Genomic DNA, 17,690 nt, shown 5'->3' on the forward strand with positions numbered 1-17,690 from the left:
ATATTATCTATACGTGTATAATGTGGGTGCGATTCGTCGCCTGACTGTGGGTAATTATAACAAATTTAATATTATGTAATAATATATAGTTATAGTCTATAGCATATAGTTCCTCGCAATATTTACAATAAATGTGTAATACCAGCGATGAAGATTCAATGGTTTTGTGAACCTAATAATTGTAAATAATTTGAAGTCGCGATCGTATAACACTGACATAGAAACGAAATCAATTGTTGTTACTAGTTCAACATTTCGTGTTGAATAAAATCTGTTTTTTTTTTTTTTTGTAATAAAAAAAACAACATTAGGGCTGACCCTGTTTCATGTTATACTTGAAATAAACATAGATTAGATGAACGACCTACGACTGAGCACAATTTTATGCATAAAGTAATTTTATTATATTTTTAATTTCAAAAATAAATCGTTTTGATGATAAATTGGGTTTTATCCAAATCCAATGAAATTTTTTTTCGCAATCACGTTCTCCTTTCAATAGTTCCTGCTGGGAGACACTGACTATGGCTTCTGTTTTGGCAACGAATGAATACGTGAGTTATTTTCATACAGTATACAGACGTCAGATTGCTCACAACTATTTTACGCTAAAAAATACTTCCTAATATTATAAATATATATTTGTGTGACATATTATTATTTATTACTTTTCGATTATAAGGTACGTCGAGAAAAAACATCAATATCAATTTTAATTTAAACACATCCATCACAGTGTTATCACTATTGCAGAACGTAATGAATCAAAATCAAATCGTTTTAAACGCCCATAAAACAATAAAATCTATTATAAAATGTATAAGTAAAATTATGTTTCGAGGTAATTTATATGTACATCTATGTATATTAAAACAATTAGGTAATTAATATGACATGTGTATGCATATCCAGATGCAGAACATCCTATTTTATATTATATTATACTCGTACATAGGAAATTTTATTATATAGAAGAACAATGATTAATATTATCGGAAAATTTATCTCGGACAACGTGGCTACGGTCGTCATTTTAATTTTGGGCTATAATTTGATGGAATGATGAATATAAATCTTAGGTATGCGAATCGATAGAATGTAATATTATAGATTCAATGTGATGAAATTATTTTCATAATATGTTCAGTATACAACAACAGATATACATTATATTATATTAGTATGAGAAGGAAATTATTATAAATGCTTAGCCATACACAGGCGCCTATTTCAAACCTTACAAGATTTATTTTAATTGCACGAAAACATTGCATGAAATCAAGATATACCGAATCCGTATATTTTGCATACCTATATATACTGTATGTATCTGTCACTCAGGCATATATATATTTTAATATGTTTAACCAACCGTCATAAAAACTAGAGAATCGTCCGTGTACACGGGAAAGTATTACTCGACTCGAACAAAAGGACGGACGATATTAAAAGCCCCAAAAGCCGGATAAAGCTAAATGCTCGGGGAAAGCCCGAAAGCCGTGCCTTGGTGTAGCTTAAATAGATGTGGTCTTGCTGACCGAAGGGATTAGGCTCATCCTACCCCCCAGAAGAGAGGTCTTACGGGCCCGCCGAACGTTTCCCCGCGGGAGAATATTATCCCTTTGACTTGCCCCACTACCACCCACTCACACTTTAACCCTCCTTACGTTTCTAGACATTTCGCCCTTGCTGCCACACCATCGTCTCATATTATATAAGACCTATAGCTCGTTTGACAAACTCTAACCCCCACATATTGTTTTACGGAGACAACGGGAAGAAAATAAAGAATATGCGAAATCGGTATAATATACGAAATTGATTTCTACGTACTAACAGTCGACTTCTTATAACAAAAATATAGAACATTCAAAGGCCACTATACGGCATTCAGAGAAATATTATACGTATTCCAATGTATTATATATAAAATATATATTTTTATAATATGCTATATATAGGTAGGTACTTTGTAATAATATTGCAACCCGAGTTTCATCAGCGGTCGCAGTTGTATTTTGTATTATTTTTTTAGTTCCCTACTTACATAACGTATTTTTACTCACAGAAAATAGTGAAAAATAATACATTACAATATGTGATTGAATATCGCTTTATAACTTAATTTTATAATATAATATGGCAATCATAAATATTACGATGACACTATACTTAATTTTTAATCATCAGTGATATTATATGAATCGATGTTAAATATAATAAACTTTTTTTATTTAATTCTTGATATTATAGGTATGCCTAACATAATTTATTAGATTATTATCAAGCAGAAAAAATATATGCGTTGTGTGTATTAAAAGTACTTGTCAAGTTAGTTGTACTTATTTTTCGGTGTTATTACTACAAATAAAATATTACAATATAAACACTTTTTCGTCATTAAATAGAATTACTCGATTTTTGGAAAATTAAAATTTAGAAAATTAATTTAGTTTTAATGAGTGCGAGATTTATTTATAATATGTTCACCATCATAAGTTTTGATTAACCTAAAATAGCCAAACAAATTTCATTTTTTCGGATCTTGTAATTTGAATTTTATTCCGTATAAAATGTACCTATATATAAGTATAAAATATTTAATAACCAATCGATATTCAGCATTCTGCGAGTGTTATGAAATTGAATTCCAAAATAATAATATTCATTTTTAAATTTTTCTTTCACATGTACTCGCAGTAAGATTTTTTTATTTTAAATAATATTTATATTTTATGTGTTTAATTTTAATTTAATTCTGAGGTACCTTCGTCCTACATACAGTTTTGTTTTTGAATATGATAAATTTGAAATAAAAACTTAAGCACCTACCATTATTTAGTAAAAAAAAAAAAAAACAGTCAACAAAAAGATCAAACTAACTATAGTTTCGTTAAATGTTCCAACTACTAAAGTACCAATACCACAAAACATTCAACAAATGTTGTGTATCGTGCTACGTGTAGATGATATATTTGTGTGGATGTATGGGTGAAGTGATAGGTATATCGCGTTACTGTACAACTATGGCGATGATAGTACAGTTCAAAGGTGAATAGATTCCGTGGATACCGGTTAAAATCATTACGCGATACTGCTGCTGGAATTTCGTTTGATCGTCTAATGAAAAACTTCTTTGATTTCTTAAGTGTCGTTTAGGTAATCCCTATCCGCCGTTGAGCAGAGAGTCTCCCGTTTATTTTTGATGTGCGAATTCCGAGGACTGTATTATAGATATTTGTCTGTTTTTGGACATGTATACTTATTGTGCGCGGCGCAGGATGAGAGGTGGAGAAAAACACGGGGAGCCGTTGAAAGGTTTTGATTGAGAGCAAAGGACGATGCGTGATCGCTGGAGGGATGAGGGGCAAATCGAAGAAAAAGGACGGTGAGAGTGTCGTGAGTGAGTGAGATAACGTGAAAGAGAGAGAGAGAGAGAGAGAGAAAAACGAAAAAACTAAAATAAAATATTATCGAAATCCGTTTAGGCATGGGGCAAAGCTCAGCCGTTCGCTGTGGTTGCATGCAAATGGAGTGTCATCAAAGGATTATGGATTTACAGAAAACAAAAACAGACGCAGAAGCAACATTAACCGAATATAAAACCGTAGAGACGTCACCGTGTATACGTATACCGAAAGACACGCGGCGGCGTGTCTGCGCGCCTCTTTCCCCGTGTATATGTATAAATAGCGTTCGCGATTTCCGTTACACACACACACACACACACACACACACACACACACACACACACACACACACAAAGACTATACTCGGAAAAGAGCCGATCTGAGTAAAAGGATTTCACCAGGCCGTGGTGCCTATATATAGCCAAACCTCTGCTAACGAGATTATACAATACAAATACTGTTGCATACGTAATAATCGCCTTCGAGAAAACCTTTTAGAGAGAAGGGAAAAGGCCAGCGTGTGGCGGGCATGCGAGGTTATACGTGGGCATATATATATAATACCTATACATGTCATGCGTGTGTATACCGAATTACCGGTGACGTGGAGCGGTGGCGGTAAAAATAAATAAACTAAGACGGCCTTTGCAGCATCGACGAACGCGGCGGTGAGTGAGGGGTGCGCGACCCACTCTCCGTGCGGCGCAATCGGTATAAGATCAGACTCGATTTGGGTCCTGGGAGGTGGATGCTTGCGAATGACGTTGTGTGTGTTGTCAGTCGCGTTTTAATTTCAATATATACCTATAGTCTCACTTGGATTTAGCCAAGGCCGGCCGATGAGTGGATTAAATGGGATTTTGCCGGACAAACGCGGCATATATAGTTTATATAACAGGTAGGTTGTGTAGGTACGTGATTTCTACTGTAATATGTACAATCCCGAGGGTTGAAGAAGAGATAGGGGGGACGGAACGATCCTTAATGAACTATTCGCCGGTGGATGCTACGTTTAATAGTTCCGTACGCAATATATATTATAATTATTAATGTGTACACGTGTTTAGGTATGTTGATTATGGCGACGAAGTTATTGGACGCTTGTGGAGCATCAATACCTGCAACAGACTTGACGGCGAATAACCCAATAACTCCTTCATCAGAATACAGCATAATAGTACTGCTCTTATAAAAATAAACTATGATATTGAATGGTATTTTATAAGACCGTATGATATAAAGTATAGTGCCCCTTATACCGGTAAAAATAATTCGTTCGGTTGGTCGATGGAAATAAATTCTCCAGTAACCGAAATATGTTTTTTAAAAATATTGTATGCTAATAATTTCAGGACAGATAATTCCACGATATAAAATAAAAGACGAGGCTAGGATAGATGATATTATGTACATTTCTTGTTAATTGGGTAGTTTTTTCTTATGAAAAAGTAATTATGCATACAATTTTCAATAGTAGAGCTTTACGTTGTTAAAATAAAAGCATTTTTAAGATGGATGTAACTGTAAATATTCACTTCAAACATATTTTAGTTAAAAGGGAAATTATGACAATGATGTAATAGGAATCAATAATTATACCAATGAAGGAATTAGGTAGGTAACTAAGTTTATATTTTTAAAATTGTATTTGTAATTGTTTAGAAAAAAATAATATTTGTCAGGTCTCTATAATTATTTATATATCTGTAAAAGATGCGTGCACTATTCGACTGGTTACAATGATACTTTGTATGTTTATTTATTTATTTTCATTAACATATCGTATATAATATTATAGTATTCCTATATACGATATTATATCTATTTTATAACTTTATAATCCCGTTTACCTGTATATTTCAATTCTAAAAAGAAAATGTATTACAGTCAATTTTTATTGCTCGTGTCGTAACACTTAACTATAAAAATTATATGAAAAAAAAAATTGAATAAAAAATATTCAATTATAGGTTCGCATTACTCATTAGTGTGAATAATCTTTTGACAAAAACTTGAAACTGCTGAAACGTAAAATACCGTGTAGGTACAATTAAATTGAAAATTGTATTTTTCATTATACTATCAAAATAATTCGATATTAAGACGTTTCCCGAAGATTAAAATAAATTCATTAATCATTTTTAATACTTTTGATTTACCACGAAGTTTTATTAAAATAATTCAAAATCAATTTACTTTTAACGAAATCTGATTATGGGTGTCACTACGGTATTGTTGATTATATACAGTTTAAATAAGATTTTATACAAAAACGATTTTCTATTATTATATTAAAAAATCTTCAAAGTATCAGCATAATATTCCCCTTGAAATATTAGGAAAATAATAAACAGAACAAAATCATGCTTTCGGTATTGTGCATACAGATACACGAAGACAACAATACACACCAAAGTATAAAAAAATTAAATAATTCAGGAGATTAAAATATGATTTCTCGGTGTTTAATGTTTATAATACGTTATTTTTCATTATCTGTCTCGCGCCACAGTATTAGATAGTAGTCTGTATTTCTCGACAGTGACGACGGAAAAGAATTATAAGAAGACGGCAAAAAAACTTCAATTAAAACCGATTTTCTTCGTATTTTCCATTTCAACACGTACGCATAATACACGCGCGCGGTTAGCAGCGGTTGATTGTCGACGGCCAGAGGGTATAATATACCGCACCGGAAACGAATTATACCGCGGTGGCGGTGGCGCAACATCAGCAGGCAATATATTACATTATTATACTGTTACAGCTGCTGTCGGAACAATTAAAACTATAATAATATCTAGATATATCATAGGAATGCTAATGACCGTCGTAGGTATACGGCGACGACAGTGTATTTCGATCCGAGTGCGGAAAAAAGTGGAATTAAAAGCATACCTACCCATTATACACGATCGTAGGCCGAAATATCTATGAATGTAAAAACCGATTGTCTCGCTTAAAAGCCGCGACCCACGCCTCAGGTCCCCCCCAAGACTCGTATACGTGATTAACCGGCGAGGCTAATATACGTCATATATTATATATCATTATTATTTGGTATGACAAGTGTTTTATGGAGAACCGCTGCGCCGAAATCTCGTCGAACAATACCCGCCGCCGTCGAGACGGCTATTAGATCGGAACGCCGCGCCGCCGCCGACTGAGGATAATTCGGAATTCGTATCGGCGGAAAAAAAACGCGTTTATTTCAATTTTCCAGGAATGCGCGTGGGCACCCGCTCATCTCTCCCCCTCCACCCTACGTACGATCCGTAAAAATAGTGTTATAATAATAATAAATAATACAGAATACGTACTTATATATATATATATATATTATGTGCGTATAATACCGCAGCAGTGTGTCGCGGGTAAATGCGTAAATTATTAGTCGCTTTTCTAGACCATCCGGAACGCGATGGCCAGGAATGTGCGTGCAGTACACGCATTATATTATTATAATATTATTATTATTATTATTATTATTGTTCAATCTGTGTACTTACGCGATGGCTGCTGCTATACCTATATGTAGGAAGGTCGACGCCGAATCGCTCACCTTGGCGTTCCTGCGTCTCGTGACCGTGAAAATGTCCGGTACGAAAACGCCGGTCGGAAAACGCCGACGCCGAATTAAGGACAACGGCGGCGGGAAACCGTCGTCATTCCAAAGAGTCGTATTGCGGAACTGCGCGTGTCATCGGCGAAGGAATTTTTCGGCAGCGGCACATCAGATTTTCGTGTTTTCTTCCACCTTACGCCGCCGCTCCCGTGGGATAGTGATGTGTCGCAGACGACAAACGACGATCACATCATTATAATAATATGTTTATTAGGTATTACAATCCGAACTCTGCCGTACAATAATATTATTCTGTTAATGATAATAATAACATAATATATGTTATCGATCGTCAACGTCTGCTGGTGAAAAACATACGTAGTCTTTCTCTTACGAAAAACGTCTCGAATATAGAATCATAATACGTAAATCACCACAAGAACGTGCAAACACCAGTGATAGACATATTCGGATTTCAAAAATCAAAATCATTCGAATATAACGGATTATCCAGAATATCCGGATTATTCATCTCAATTTTGCTGTTTTATGACTTATTTTTATAATATACCAATAATATTTTAATTCTATAACATAGTTTATTTGGACATAGCTGGTATATCAAATTTTGAATGCATTTTAAGTACCAATAAAACTTATGCATTAATTTTTTGTTGAATTTTCGTTATTTTCATTATTAAAAATAATGGTAAGTCTAAAGTCACATATAAAAAGTTAATCCATAAATCCGGATAATCCGAGTAAGAATTTGATTCAAATCCGGATTTGGATATTCGGATAATTCAGATATTCGGATTAATAGAATAAATTATTATTTAATTTTTAATTTTTTCCATATTATTATAAAAATGTAGTGCCAAACCAAATCATTGAACGACCAATTCCACGCATCAAAAATTACTCTCAGTTTTCAACCTAAAAATCTCCATTGAAAATTTTAAAAAATGTTGCCACAGGTACATCAAAATTTATATTTTTTCAAGTGAAAAGCAGAGTTTTTGGCAACGCCTTATCAATACTTAACCACTAGCTTCTAGCTAATAAATAATATTTATACTGGTATTTTGGTTTTCACTTTTCAGTCGAGTAATAATACATTTTTAAATATGATAATTTTAAGTAATTTCGTTGACCAACTAAATTTGCAAGTTTTTAATCGAAGAACATGAATATTATTATATTGTAATAAGTAAACATAATTTTGTTGATAATATTGTTCTTCGTATTGCTGTTTACGAATTAAGTCATTATTAGAATACTTCACTTGAAACTTATATATTGATATACATTTTTATAAAGTTACTGAAAATGTCGATAAATAACTACGTTGAGACTATTGAGGTGAGCCAATATTGCTCAACAGTTAAAATTATTTGTCACAATCAAATATATAAGGAATAAAATAATACCTAAACACTCAATCGACGATTATGTTTAGGTTTCAGGTTCCCAGGTAAATTATTTACAGTTTTTAATAACTATAATCTTCTATAGTTTTGCATATTATAAAACACGAATGATAAAAATATTGAGTTACCTCAGTTGTGTAATTCTTAAGTTAAGCTTTTGAATTTTAATATTTTAAGTTGAGACAATGTTATTTTCAGTGCTTTTCTAAAGAGATCTAACTATAAGAAAATACACGTTTACAAGTTAGACAAATACGCTTAAATTAAAATCAACCAAATTTTAATCTCGTAACAAATTTTATTAAAATCCACCTAAAATATAATCTAAAGTATTTGCATGATATACGTATGATAAATTTATTTAATTGGGAACAACATAATATTTGGTTACTTTCTACAATTTTAAACGTACCTACCACTTAAGTATAGTATTGCCTACCATAAATGGATTATCGTTTATAATAACGTAGCTAAAATAATTAAATGAATATACAAAATAATTTATTGTATAAATAAAAAACATAGTATATTAATGTTAATTCTATTTTCCCGACACCAAATCTTTTAACCACCATTGCATTATCACTAAAGTATACAAGACTAATTCAGTAATACAATATTATATTATGGTTTAAAAACCTTTATAAATGACATAATATATATTCGTACGTCAGTTCATCACAATTACTCTGAAAATCGAATTCATTGTAACTATGACTATATTTTATTCGCTACAACAATATGGTGTGAAATAATTAATATAATCTGCGTGTGAAGATTCCCATCGAATATAATAACATTAAACGAAAAATAATTTTTTTTAATGTGTTGACCCACATCATGCCCTGATCGCGACGGTGTTGGCGACATGTATAAAATACGTGCCATATCGAGAACGATGATTAATATATGCTGTATATATACCGCAAAACATATTATTCGTTGTTTTTAATAGTTCTTAATATATTATTATGTGTAATTTAATTTTTCTAATATTATGCAAAAATGTTGATGGGAAATGGGAGTTTTCAGCGTGTTCTCATTCCGGAATGTAATTCGATATTAAAGTGTTATACTTATTATAAATTCCATACTGGCCATTCTGAAACTAAGCTCGATTAAACCCGGCGGAGTATAATATCATAACGCAATAAAAACGGATTGAAATTACAATAAATTACAATATTAACGTTTGAGATTATCACATTTCGCATGGTTAACCGGTATTTATTAATATATAAATATATATTTTTCAAGTGACTACATTGTATGTTTTTTATTATTAATATAAACTCTTAGAAACGTTTAAGTTGGAATTTTAATATAATTTTCGAATACCAACTGATCCGAATAATTGAATAATAATATTATATTTTATTTTATATGTGAATATATCATATAATACCACAGTTTTGAATAATTGTGCATTATATAATAATATTAATTCATTGTGACCCTTTTATACAGATTGTTATTAGTACCTAATATAATTTTGTAAAGACGATATTTTTTTTTGATTTTATCGCTTTTATATTTTAAGTATAATATTAATTTTCTATCGATAATTCGATATATCACAACTTTATATTAGATAAAATAGGATGAAGGGAGTATTCAGGGATAATTCACCGTATTGGCATTTATTAATTGTAAAATTAAATTCAGATTTGCCTCGATTTACACGAGATCCCTGCATCAATTCCGTTTTAATCTAGATAATCTGTAGCAGTAGGGTCGGAAAATAGAATAGGTGGGGGTAAGAATACGGAGTTTAGAGCGAAATCTGATGTAAAACAGTTTCCATCGTACCGCTCTGTTATTAATCTTAACTTAATGCAGGTCATGATTCGTTACATAACTCCCGTCATACCATTATTATTTATAGCTAGATAGGTCCACCATCAAGTAGAGTCTAAGGTTTTGGTGTCGGACTAACTTTAAAGCGCATAACAATATATTATTGTAATATTATAAATAAACATTTTATAATAATTAAAAACTTTTATTTTTATTAACAAATTGTATTTGCTGTTTATCCTTGAGACAAAACTCTGCAATCGTATAGCACTGCATAGAGTTAATATTATCTAATTATTGTTATTAAACAAGTATACGACTCAGCAATATCATTTACTGTATTTATATATTACTGTATCATATCGCACACAAAATAAGTATAGAGTTTAAAAATATATTATAATACTATATTTTGATTATAAATAATTAAATTCGATTTACGTATGTACGAGAAGTTTCATAGTGAAGTTTATGAACCACTGCTTGATTCAATATAGTAGGTGTGAAAATTCTTGGGGGGGCAACTCGTATATAATAATGGACTACTTGATTATCGGAAGAAACTAGTGTATATTAACCTTTTAATTTACGATAAGGCTTGGAGGCAATTCGTATATTTTGGGAGGCAACTATAGTATGCACTGACTGTTCAGGCCACACAATGGTGCGGGGAACAGGTGTATTTGCCCATTTGCACCAAATGAAAAAAGGTATATTTTTCCGATAAACCATTTGTGCTAAATTTACCTTATATAATAATGATAAAGTAATATATTTCTTTTTCAAATAATAATTAATCAATACATTTTTTTTTTAAATTATCAATAATACACATTTTTTGGAAACAATAATCAGAATTGGCACAAATTGTTTACAAAAAGCCTATAGGCTATATAGGTAATAATAGCGAATAGAGCTTACACTTTTTTTTATAAATTATAATAAAATTTAAATTAAGAATTTTTTAACATATCCTAATCTTTATTGTAATTAAAATTAATAATTTATTAATAAAAATAACTTAATTATACGTTACAGAAACGACGACGTCTTTAAAATATATGAATTAATGTAGTCATCGTCAATGTAAAATTTTACGCAGGTAAATTTGACGCGAATTGGTAACACCTCTTAAGAAACGCTCTTTCAGCAGTATGAAAAGTATATATCTTAATATATTTACGATCAATTAAAACTATTAGAATATATTTTAAAGTATTTTTTATTTAACATGATTAATCCCCCTCCCCTACATTTAATTCCTATCTATGGAAATTGTACTGTATGGCATGGCATATAACTACATAACTATAACATTCATATTTGGGTTGCATTAACTTATTCGTATTACGCTTCTGCTCTGGATTTAAATTGAAAGGGTTTCGCGTGATGATTTTTTTTATCCTCTCCACCGGTCTTTAATCCCCGTTCCCGAGAGTTTAACGCGGCACGACCTTATGCAACTTACAAACACAGTGCCTACGGACCGCCGGAGGATGGTTAGGTTAGGTTATGATCGGGTGGGTGGTGGTGACGGCGGTAGCGGGACACGAGGAATTGTTTTAACAATGCAACCTTTTCTGTACGCCTCCCTCTCCGCCTGCAACAGACGTTTTGCGAGAACGTGTTAAACCTCCGAGGCCGCGGGGTGCAGAGAATTATTAGAGACCCCTTCAGCTGGTTGCACCCTACGTCCCTCACCCATACTAGGACTTCTCAACAACGTTCCGCATATCTTCTATCTACGCTCTATATACGTCACGTATATTGTAGCTTCTCTCGATATGAATGGACAATAATCCTTAGAGACTGTTTACCCACACACACACACACATACATAGATGTTGGGGCGCGCGAGCGGGAGTTTAATCCTTTAGACTACAACTTATCTCTTTTCATCGCGGGATCTCTACCCGCCCGCACGGTAAATCGGGATATTTTTCTCGTATTTTTAATCCTTAGCACCACCGAGTATCGTCGCGTACCAAATACACCCATCGAAGAGGTACTGCTTGCCGCAAAATTTGGTCTACATGTATATAGGCACCACGCGGGCTCAAGCCTTGTGCGAGTGTGTGTTCGGGATCAGCGGAATCGGTAGGATCAGAGTACTTAGCGACCTCGCTCTCTCTTTCACATTCTCTTTCTCTCTCCCTTCTCCCTATCTCCTTCTCATTCTCTCGATATATCCTTCACCCTCTCTTACCTTATACTCCTGTAAACGGGCCCCAGTTAAGCTCTTTGTAGCCGCTTTAACCGGTCCCTCTCCGCTCCATCCCACCGCGTTGTATACGTTTTAATAAGAACCCATCTCATTGCATAATTTCAAGATGCCACTAACCTCTCCACGCTTTTCCCTTCACCGTCGCCCGACACCAGTCCTACCATCTTACTATTTCCTTTCTCTCTTCTGCCGCGATTTTCACGTGTCTTCCTGCCGGTTTTCCTGAATAAATATATACAACATTGTCTATGTTTTCTGAATTCAGGAAACCATAAATACGATTTAACGCCGATGATCGGCTTATGCACAGTGCTTTAAAATCAATCTCGAACAAAGTATATATAGCGTGTATTAAATATATATATATATATATATATATGTACATCATCGTATGTATTATACCTACAACCTACGCGGATTAACAGTATGGGTACAATGCGAATGCGTATTATTTTTTTTTTCAGTAAATACAAGTCATCATAGTGATATATAATATTGTCGTTTTTAAATACGTTTAAAAACAAAATAAATATAGATACCTATTCCAACTTGTTATCTCTAGAAAGGGTTTTACGACGATCTATCAAAACGAGTAATGATCACGTTGAGATTATTTTATCCTATAACATTATTACGTCGATAGTATTTTATATACCTACTACCTACACAGTACACATAAAATTGTGTCTGTCCAATCTCATTCAATACAATCTTGAATTACATCAGTTCTGATTTAAGCTTACCCAACTTTATGGTATTCTATAAGACTATTGATAACAATTATTTTTAATAACATTGATCGCATATATATATATATATATATATATATTATATACTTATCTGTGATCAAATGTCCATTATTGTGAAACATCCAATACAAAAAGTACGTTTTTATCCGATTTGTCTTAATTTGAATAAGAAGATTTAGAACATTGATATAATAGGTATATCGTATTATATATTACTTGTGCAAGATTAAATCTTTAATTAATTTTTTTGGAATGTCTACATTAGTAAGTAAATATTATGTTAAAACGACATTTAGCACTGTTTTAAATATTTTTCTCGAAAGTCGGCTCATTTAATTTGTTAGTTTTACTCGATTTATTATTTCCATTATGCATATGTTTTAAAAATATTATCACCTAATCCAATTTTTTTTAAGATTTCAGTATTCTTTAAATCTAACTAATTATATTAGTGTTAAAGTTTAATTTAATTTAAATTTATTTTAATAGAAATATATACCCAATTAATAATGCCGGGAATAAAATTGTTGCATAATTTAACTTGGTATAAAAAAATATTTATTATATAATTTCGTCTGCATAGGATTTAATTTATTTTTTCAAATATTCTGTAATGTTTATATAGATTATCTGCATTAAATTGAATGCACATAGTAACGAATAAAAACAAATTATTATTTTAAATGTCACTATGAATATAAATTTTAAGATAGTATTTGTTCATCATATAGAATATAGATGTTTAGAAATACAAAACATACATTTTAGTATTTTACTTGCTTCGTTTTTATAATATAAATACCAATGTTAAGCAGTTTTAGACAATCATAAATGAAAAGTAGTTTTTATTTTAAATCTTATCATGTATTAATAGTAAATACTTATTATATTACTAATTAATTAATTATATTAAAAGTATCGCATTATTACACGATTCTTTATTAACGATAGTGTACATTGTTGATTGTTTCTAAGTATAAATTTAAAAAAAAATTGGGCAAGTAAGAGGTAATAGTTCTGCATGTGCAGCACTTGTAAGTGTCAAGTGATATTGTAGTAATACGGAAAGTTTTATACGGTGTAATTATATAAATAGGAAATATCATACAAATAAACTAAATATGTGAAATAAAAATATTATATATATAAAAAAAAACTATATTAATAATAAAAATATTCTAATTTAGAATTGCAGAAAAATACAGTAAAATATCTTGGTGTTCCATCGCGTGTATTAATAAATCTTTTCTACGACCTATTCACCTATTAGAAAAATTTTATAAATTATTTTAAACATTACTTATATGCATTAATGGTCAAAATTGCGTGTCTAAAAACTTATTTTCATCTACAACACTGTTTGAAATCAAAAAATAATCTAACCTAAAAAAAAAAAAATCATATGTAAATAAATAATAATAATATGTTTATATTTCACTCATCATAAACGCAGTGAAATTTTCAGTATTTAAAATAATTTTTTTTTTTTTTGAAAACGATAATAACATAGAATTACAGTACTCTCGTTATGCGTCACGAGGAATAGAAAAAATTGTCTGATACCTAGTCATATTGTATCACATTAGTTCAATGGGGATTTCAATTTAATTCAAGATAACGAATTGTTTGAGATACACATACTCGCGAAATGAAAATAATAATATATTAACCAACTTAAAGAGTATATCGATCGATGTTACGAAAAAAATAATATATATAATATTTTAACAACAATAAGAGCTGATTGTATTTTTTTTTTTTCAAACAACCTGATGTAACCGAATGGCATCCCCTCCGAAAAATAAACCAACTACAACAACAACAACAACCCCTGACGACATTTGTATACCTATTCTACATAACGCGCCGGATTCGCGCGTTTCCGGTATCAAATCTTCGTGGCATTTAACAAAATATAATAATATATAACGGGCGAAAACTAAACACACGGTGTACAGTATACCTCGTTTATTATTGTTTTTTTTTTTTTTTTTTTACCACCCATAAAGAACCACTGCATTCGTTTCGTTCAACAAATCAATATTTCGCGTTCGTGAGATAACGTTTTTCACACGGCAAAGCCACGCGACAGTGTTATATTATTAAATCTGGTAAAAATTTCTTCTTAAAAACAGATAACGAGGTTTTTTCCGCTTCCCTCGCACCCTCACACACTTTCATTTGGATAGCGTTATTATTATTATTTTTTTCTGCGTTCTCTCTCTCTCTCTCTCTCTCTTTCTCTTCTCGACAACCGCGTACCACTCCGTGGCTCCCGCATCGTCGAGCCCGGTCGGTTCTGTTTTTCATTTCCGTTTGCACCACCACAAAAGGGTGAAGGGAGAGATGCTGCCCGTGCGTAGCCGCCAATCCGGTTATTTGTGTACAGTACAAGCTCTGCAGTTTCTTCTGATAAGAGCTTATTATTATTATATTATTGTCGTCGTCGTCGACGCCGTCATCGGTGGTGAGAGCAAATCGCGTCGGCTAATAATGGAAAACGCTTTACACCTCCGTGTAATGTACAATACCATATTATTATTATTATTATTATAAACACCGCACCAACCAGTCAGATAGACACGTACGATAGGTGTATCATATAATACTGCTACAGAGACCCACCACCTGCACCGCATTGTTTATCGGGCTGTCAACTTTTGTGGTTTTGAAAAGTTTTTCCAAAGTGTCATCTCCGTTTTAGCGGAAAATCCGGAGAAGGCACTCCGCAGACGTAGGTGCATTATAGACGCCGGATGTGTCGAGACGAAACACTATCTCTCTAGGAAACGCCGGATGGTATCTGCTTTATATTTATTGTTGTAATATATTTTTTTAATCTTCAACTCGGTGATTGTGTGTACACCGCAATTGGTGCATTCTGCACGGCATCATCGAAAATGATAATATATTAGCCGATGCATAAATATATGTATTTACTATTATGGTATTATAAATATTTATCGTGCATACTTGAACCCTTATATAATCGGGTGACCATTAGATTTTCTACTCGACTTACTCTTAACAATAGTGTAATATCTAAACCATAAGTTCAAGTGCAACGCCATAATATTATATTGAATATATACTAATATAGGTACCGTATCGTAAATGATGTTAAATTATATCATTATTATTTTTTATTTAAATCAAAATTAAACATGTATTCAATCAAAATCAATAATTATAGTTACAGAATTGATTACCCCATCTTATTATGTAATGATATACTTTTTAAACTTTTTTTTTATTTTAGTACCACCTGTGTGCCCGTTAAATTTAAATAAATATTCAATTTTGAAAACTATATATTTTATTATAATATCTATTGCTAATTGAAAAAATACTAGAAAAAACAAACACAAAATATCGACTGTATCTACGCAGTAATAATGGGCCAACTTGCAATAAAAAATGTTCAACAAACCAGTTACTTCAATAATAAAGTCAAAAAATATCTGTGAAAAAAATTGTATAAACATATAAACTGTTTTCTGCTGACCTCGATTTATTAAAAATAATTAATTTGATATAATAAATCTATCTGAAAAAATATTAACCAGTTAGAGTTACTTAATATTTGACATTTATATTGAAAAAAAAAACATCTAATACACGGTTTATATTGCCAATTAACTGTATTAATAATACTCAGTAAAATAATTTTACTGTTTTCATTGATCGAAAATTAATTTTACGAAAATCAATGATGTTCCGAGATTGCAACTCGAGTGATAGAATACAATAAGCAGACCAATAGTTTCCAAAGCGTTTCGAATGAAACTTTAATCCGTCCTTAAAACTCTGGCCTAAGAACCGTGTCTGAAACCCGTTTTCAGATTAGAATGAATTTTAGATTCAACTGGCTTAAGGCTTAGTCGAAGAATTATAAACTTAACTCTGTGGATTAATATTAACATTATAAATACGTCTTCGCCTGACGCACATAATATAATAATATAAACAGACGCGTATCGCGCACTAAGCAGTAATATATATATTATTATGTCGTGTACTGTTATTACCCGATGATTGTTTTTTTACATTGTGTTTTATATATTAAAAATAAACATTATAACTATTTTTTCAGCGAAATCTATACCGGTACATTGTATAGTTGAATCGATCAACCATGTTTATCAATGGAGCCAAAAGCACTCACCGTCACTGCATCGTTCTAAAGGCCACGTAGAATTGGACAGATTCGTCATCATCCCGAACAACACTGCGTTCAGAGATTTGACGGAAGCCGCATTGGTACGCCTGGGCTATTCCAAAGACACAGCTGCAGCGTCAAAGGGATTGGTAGTACTGAAAAATTGGTTACCGTTAGACCTGGACACGATTGCCGAAGACCCGGTACTCACAGTGAACGACGTCCTAGGAGAACTCACTACCTTAGCTACTCTGAGAATACTCGTGTTCAGGTATGTCTGAATATCTATACTGGAATATTTTAATACCATTATTATAAAATATTATGCGAATACCAATCATTATAACCATCTGTAT

General features: G+C 31.9%; 1 protein-coding gene across 2 annotated transcripts in view; it reads left to right on the forward strand.

Moving 5' to 3' along the window:
* dve (SATB1_N and homeodomain domain-containing protein dve) overlaps window positions 1–17,690 on the forward strand; it is a 93,556-nt gene that overhangs the window by 62,918 nt on the left and 12,948 nt on the right. For both annotated transcript variants that reach the window (XM_015510821.2, XM_015510822.2), the window contains one exon: window positions 17,269–17,605. In XM_015510821.2, the coding sequence (XP_015366307.2) occupies window positions 17,269–17,605 (337 nt within the window). The remainder of the gene's footprint in view (window positions 1–17,268; window positions 17,606–17,690) is intronic.

This window comes from Diuraphis noxia, unplaced genomic scaffold (genome assembly GCF_037042655.1).
Source record: "Diuraphis noxia isolate RWA-SAM2 unplaced genomic scaffold, SU_Dnox_SAM2 contig0003, whole genome shotgun sequence".
In the NCBI taxonomy this organism is placed as follows: Eukaryota; Metazoa; Arthropoda; class Insecta; order Hemiptera; family Aphididae; genus Diuraphis; species Diuraphis noxia.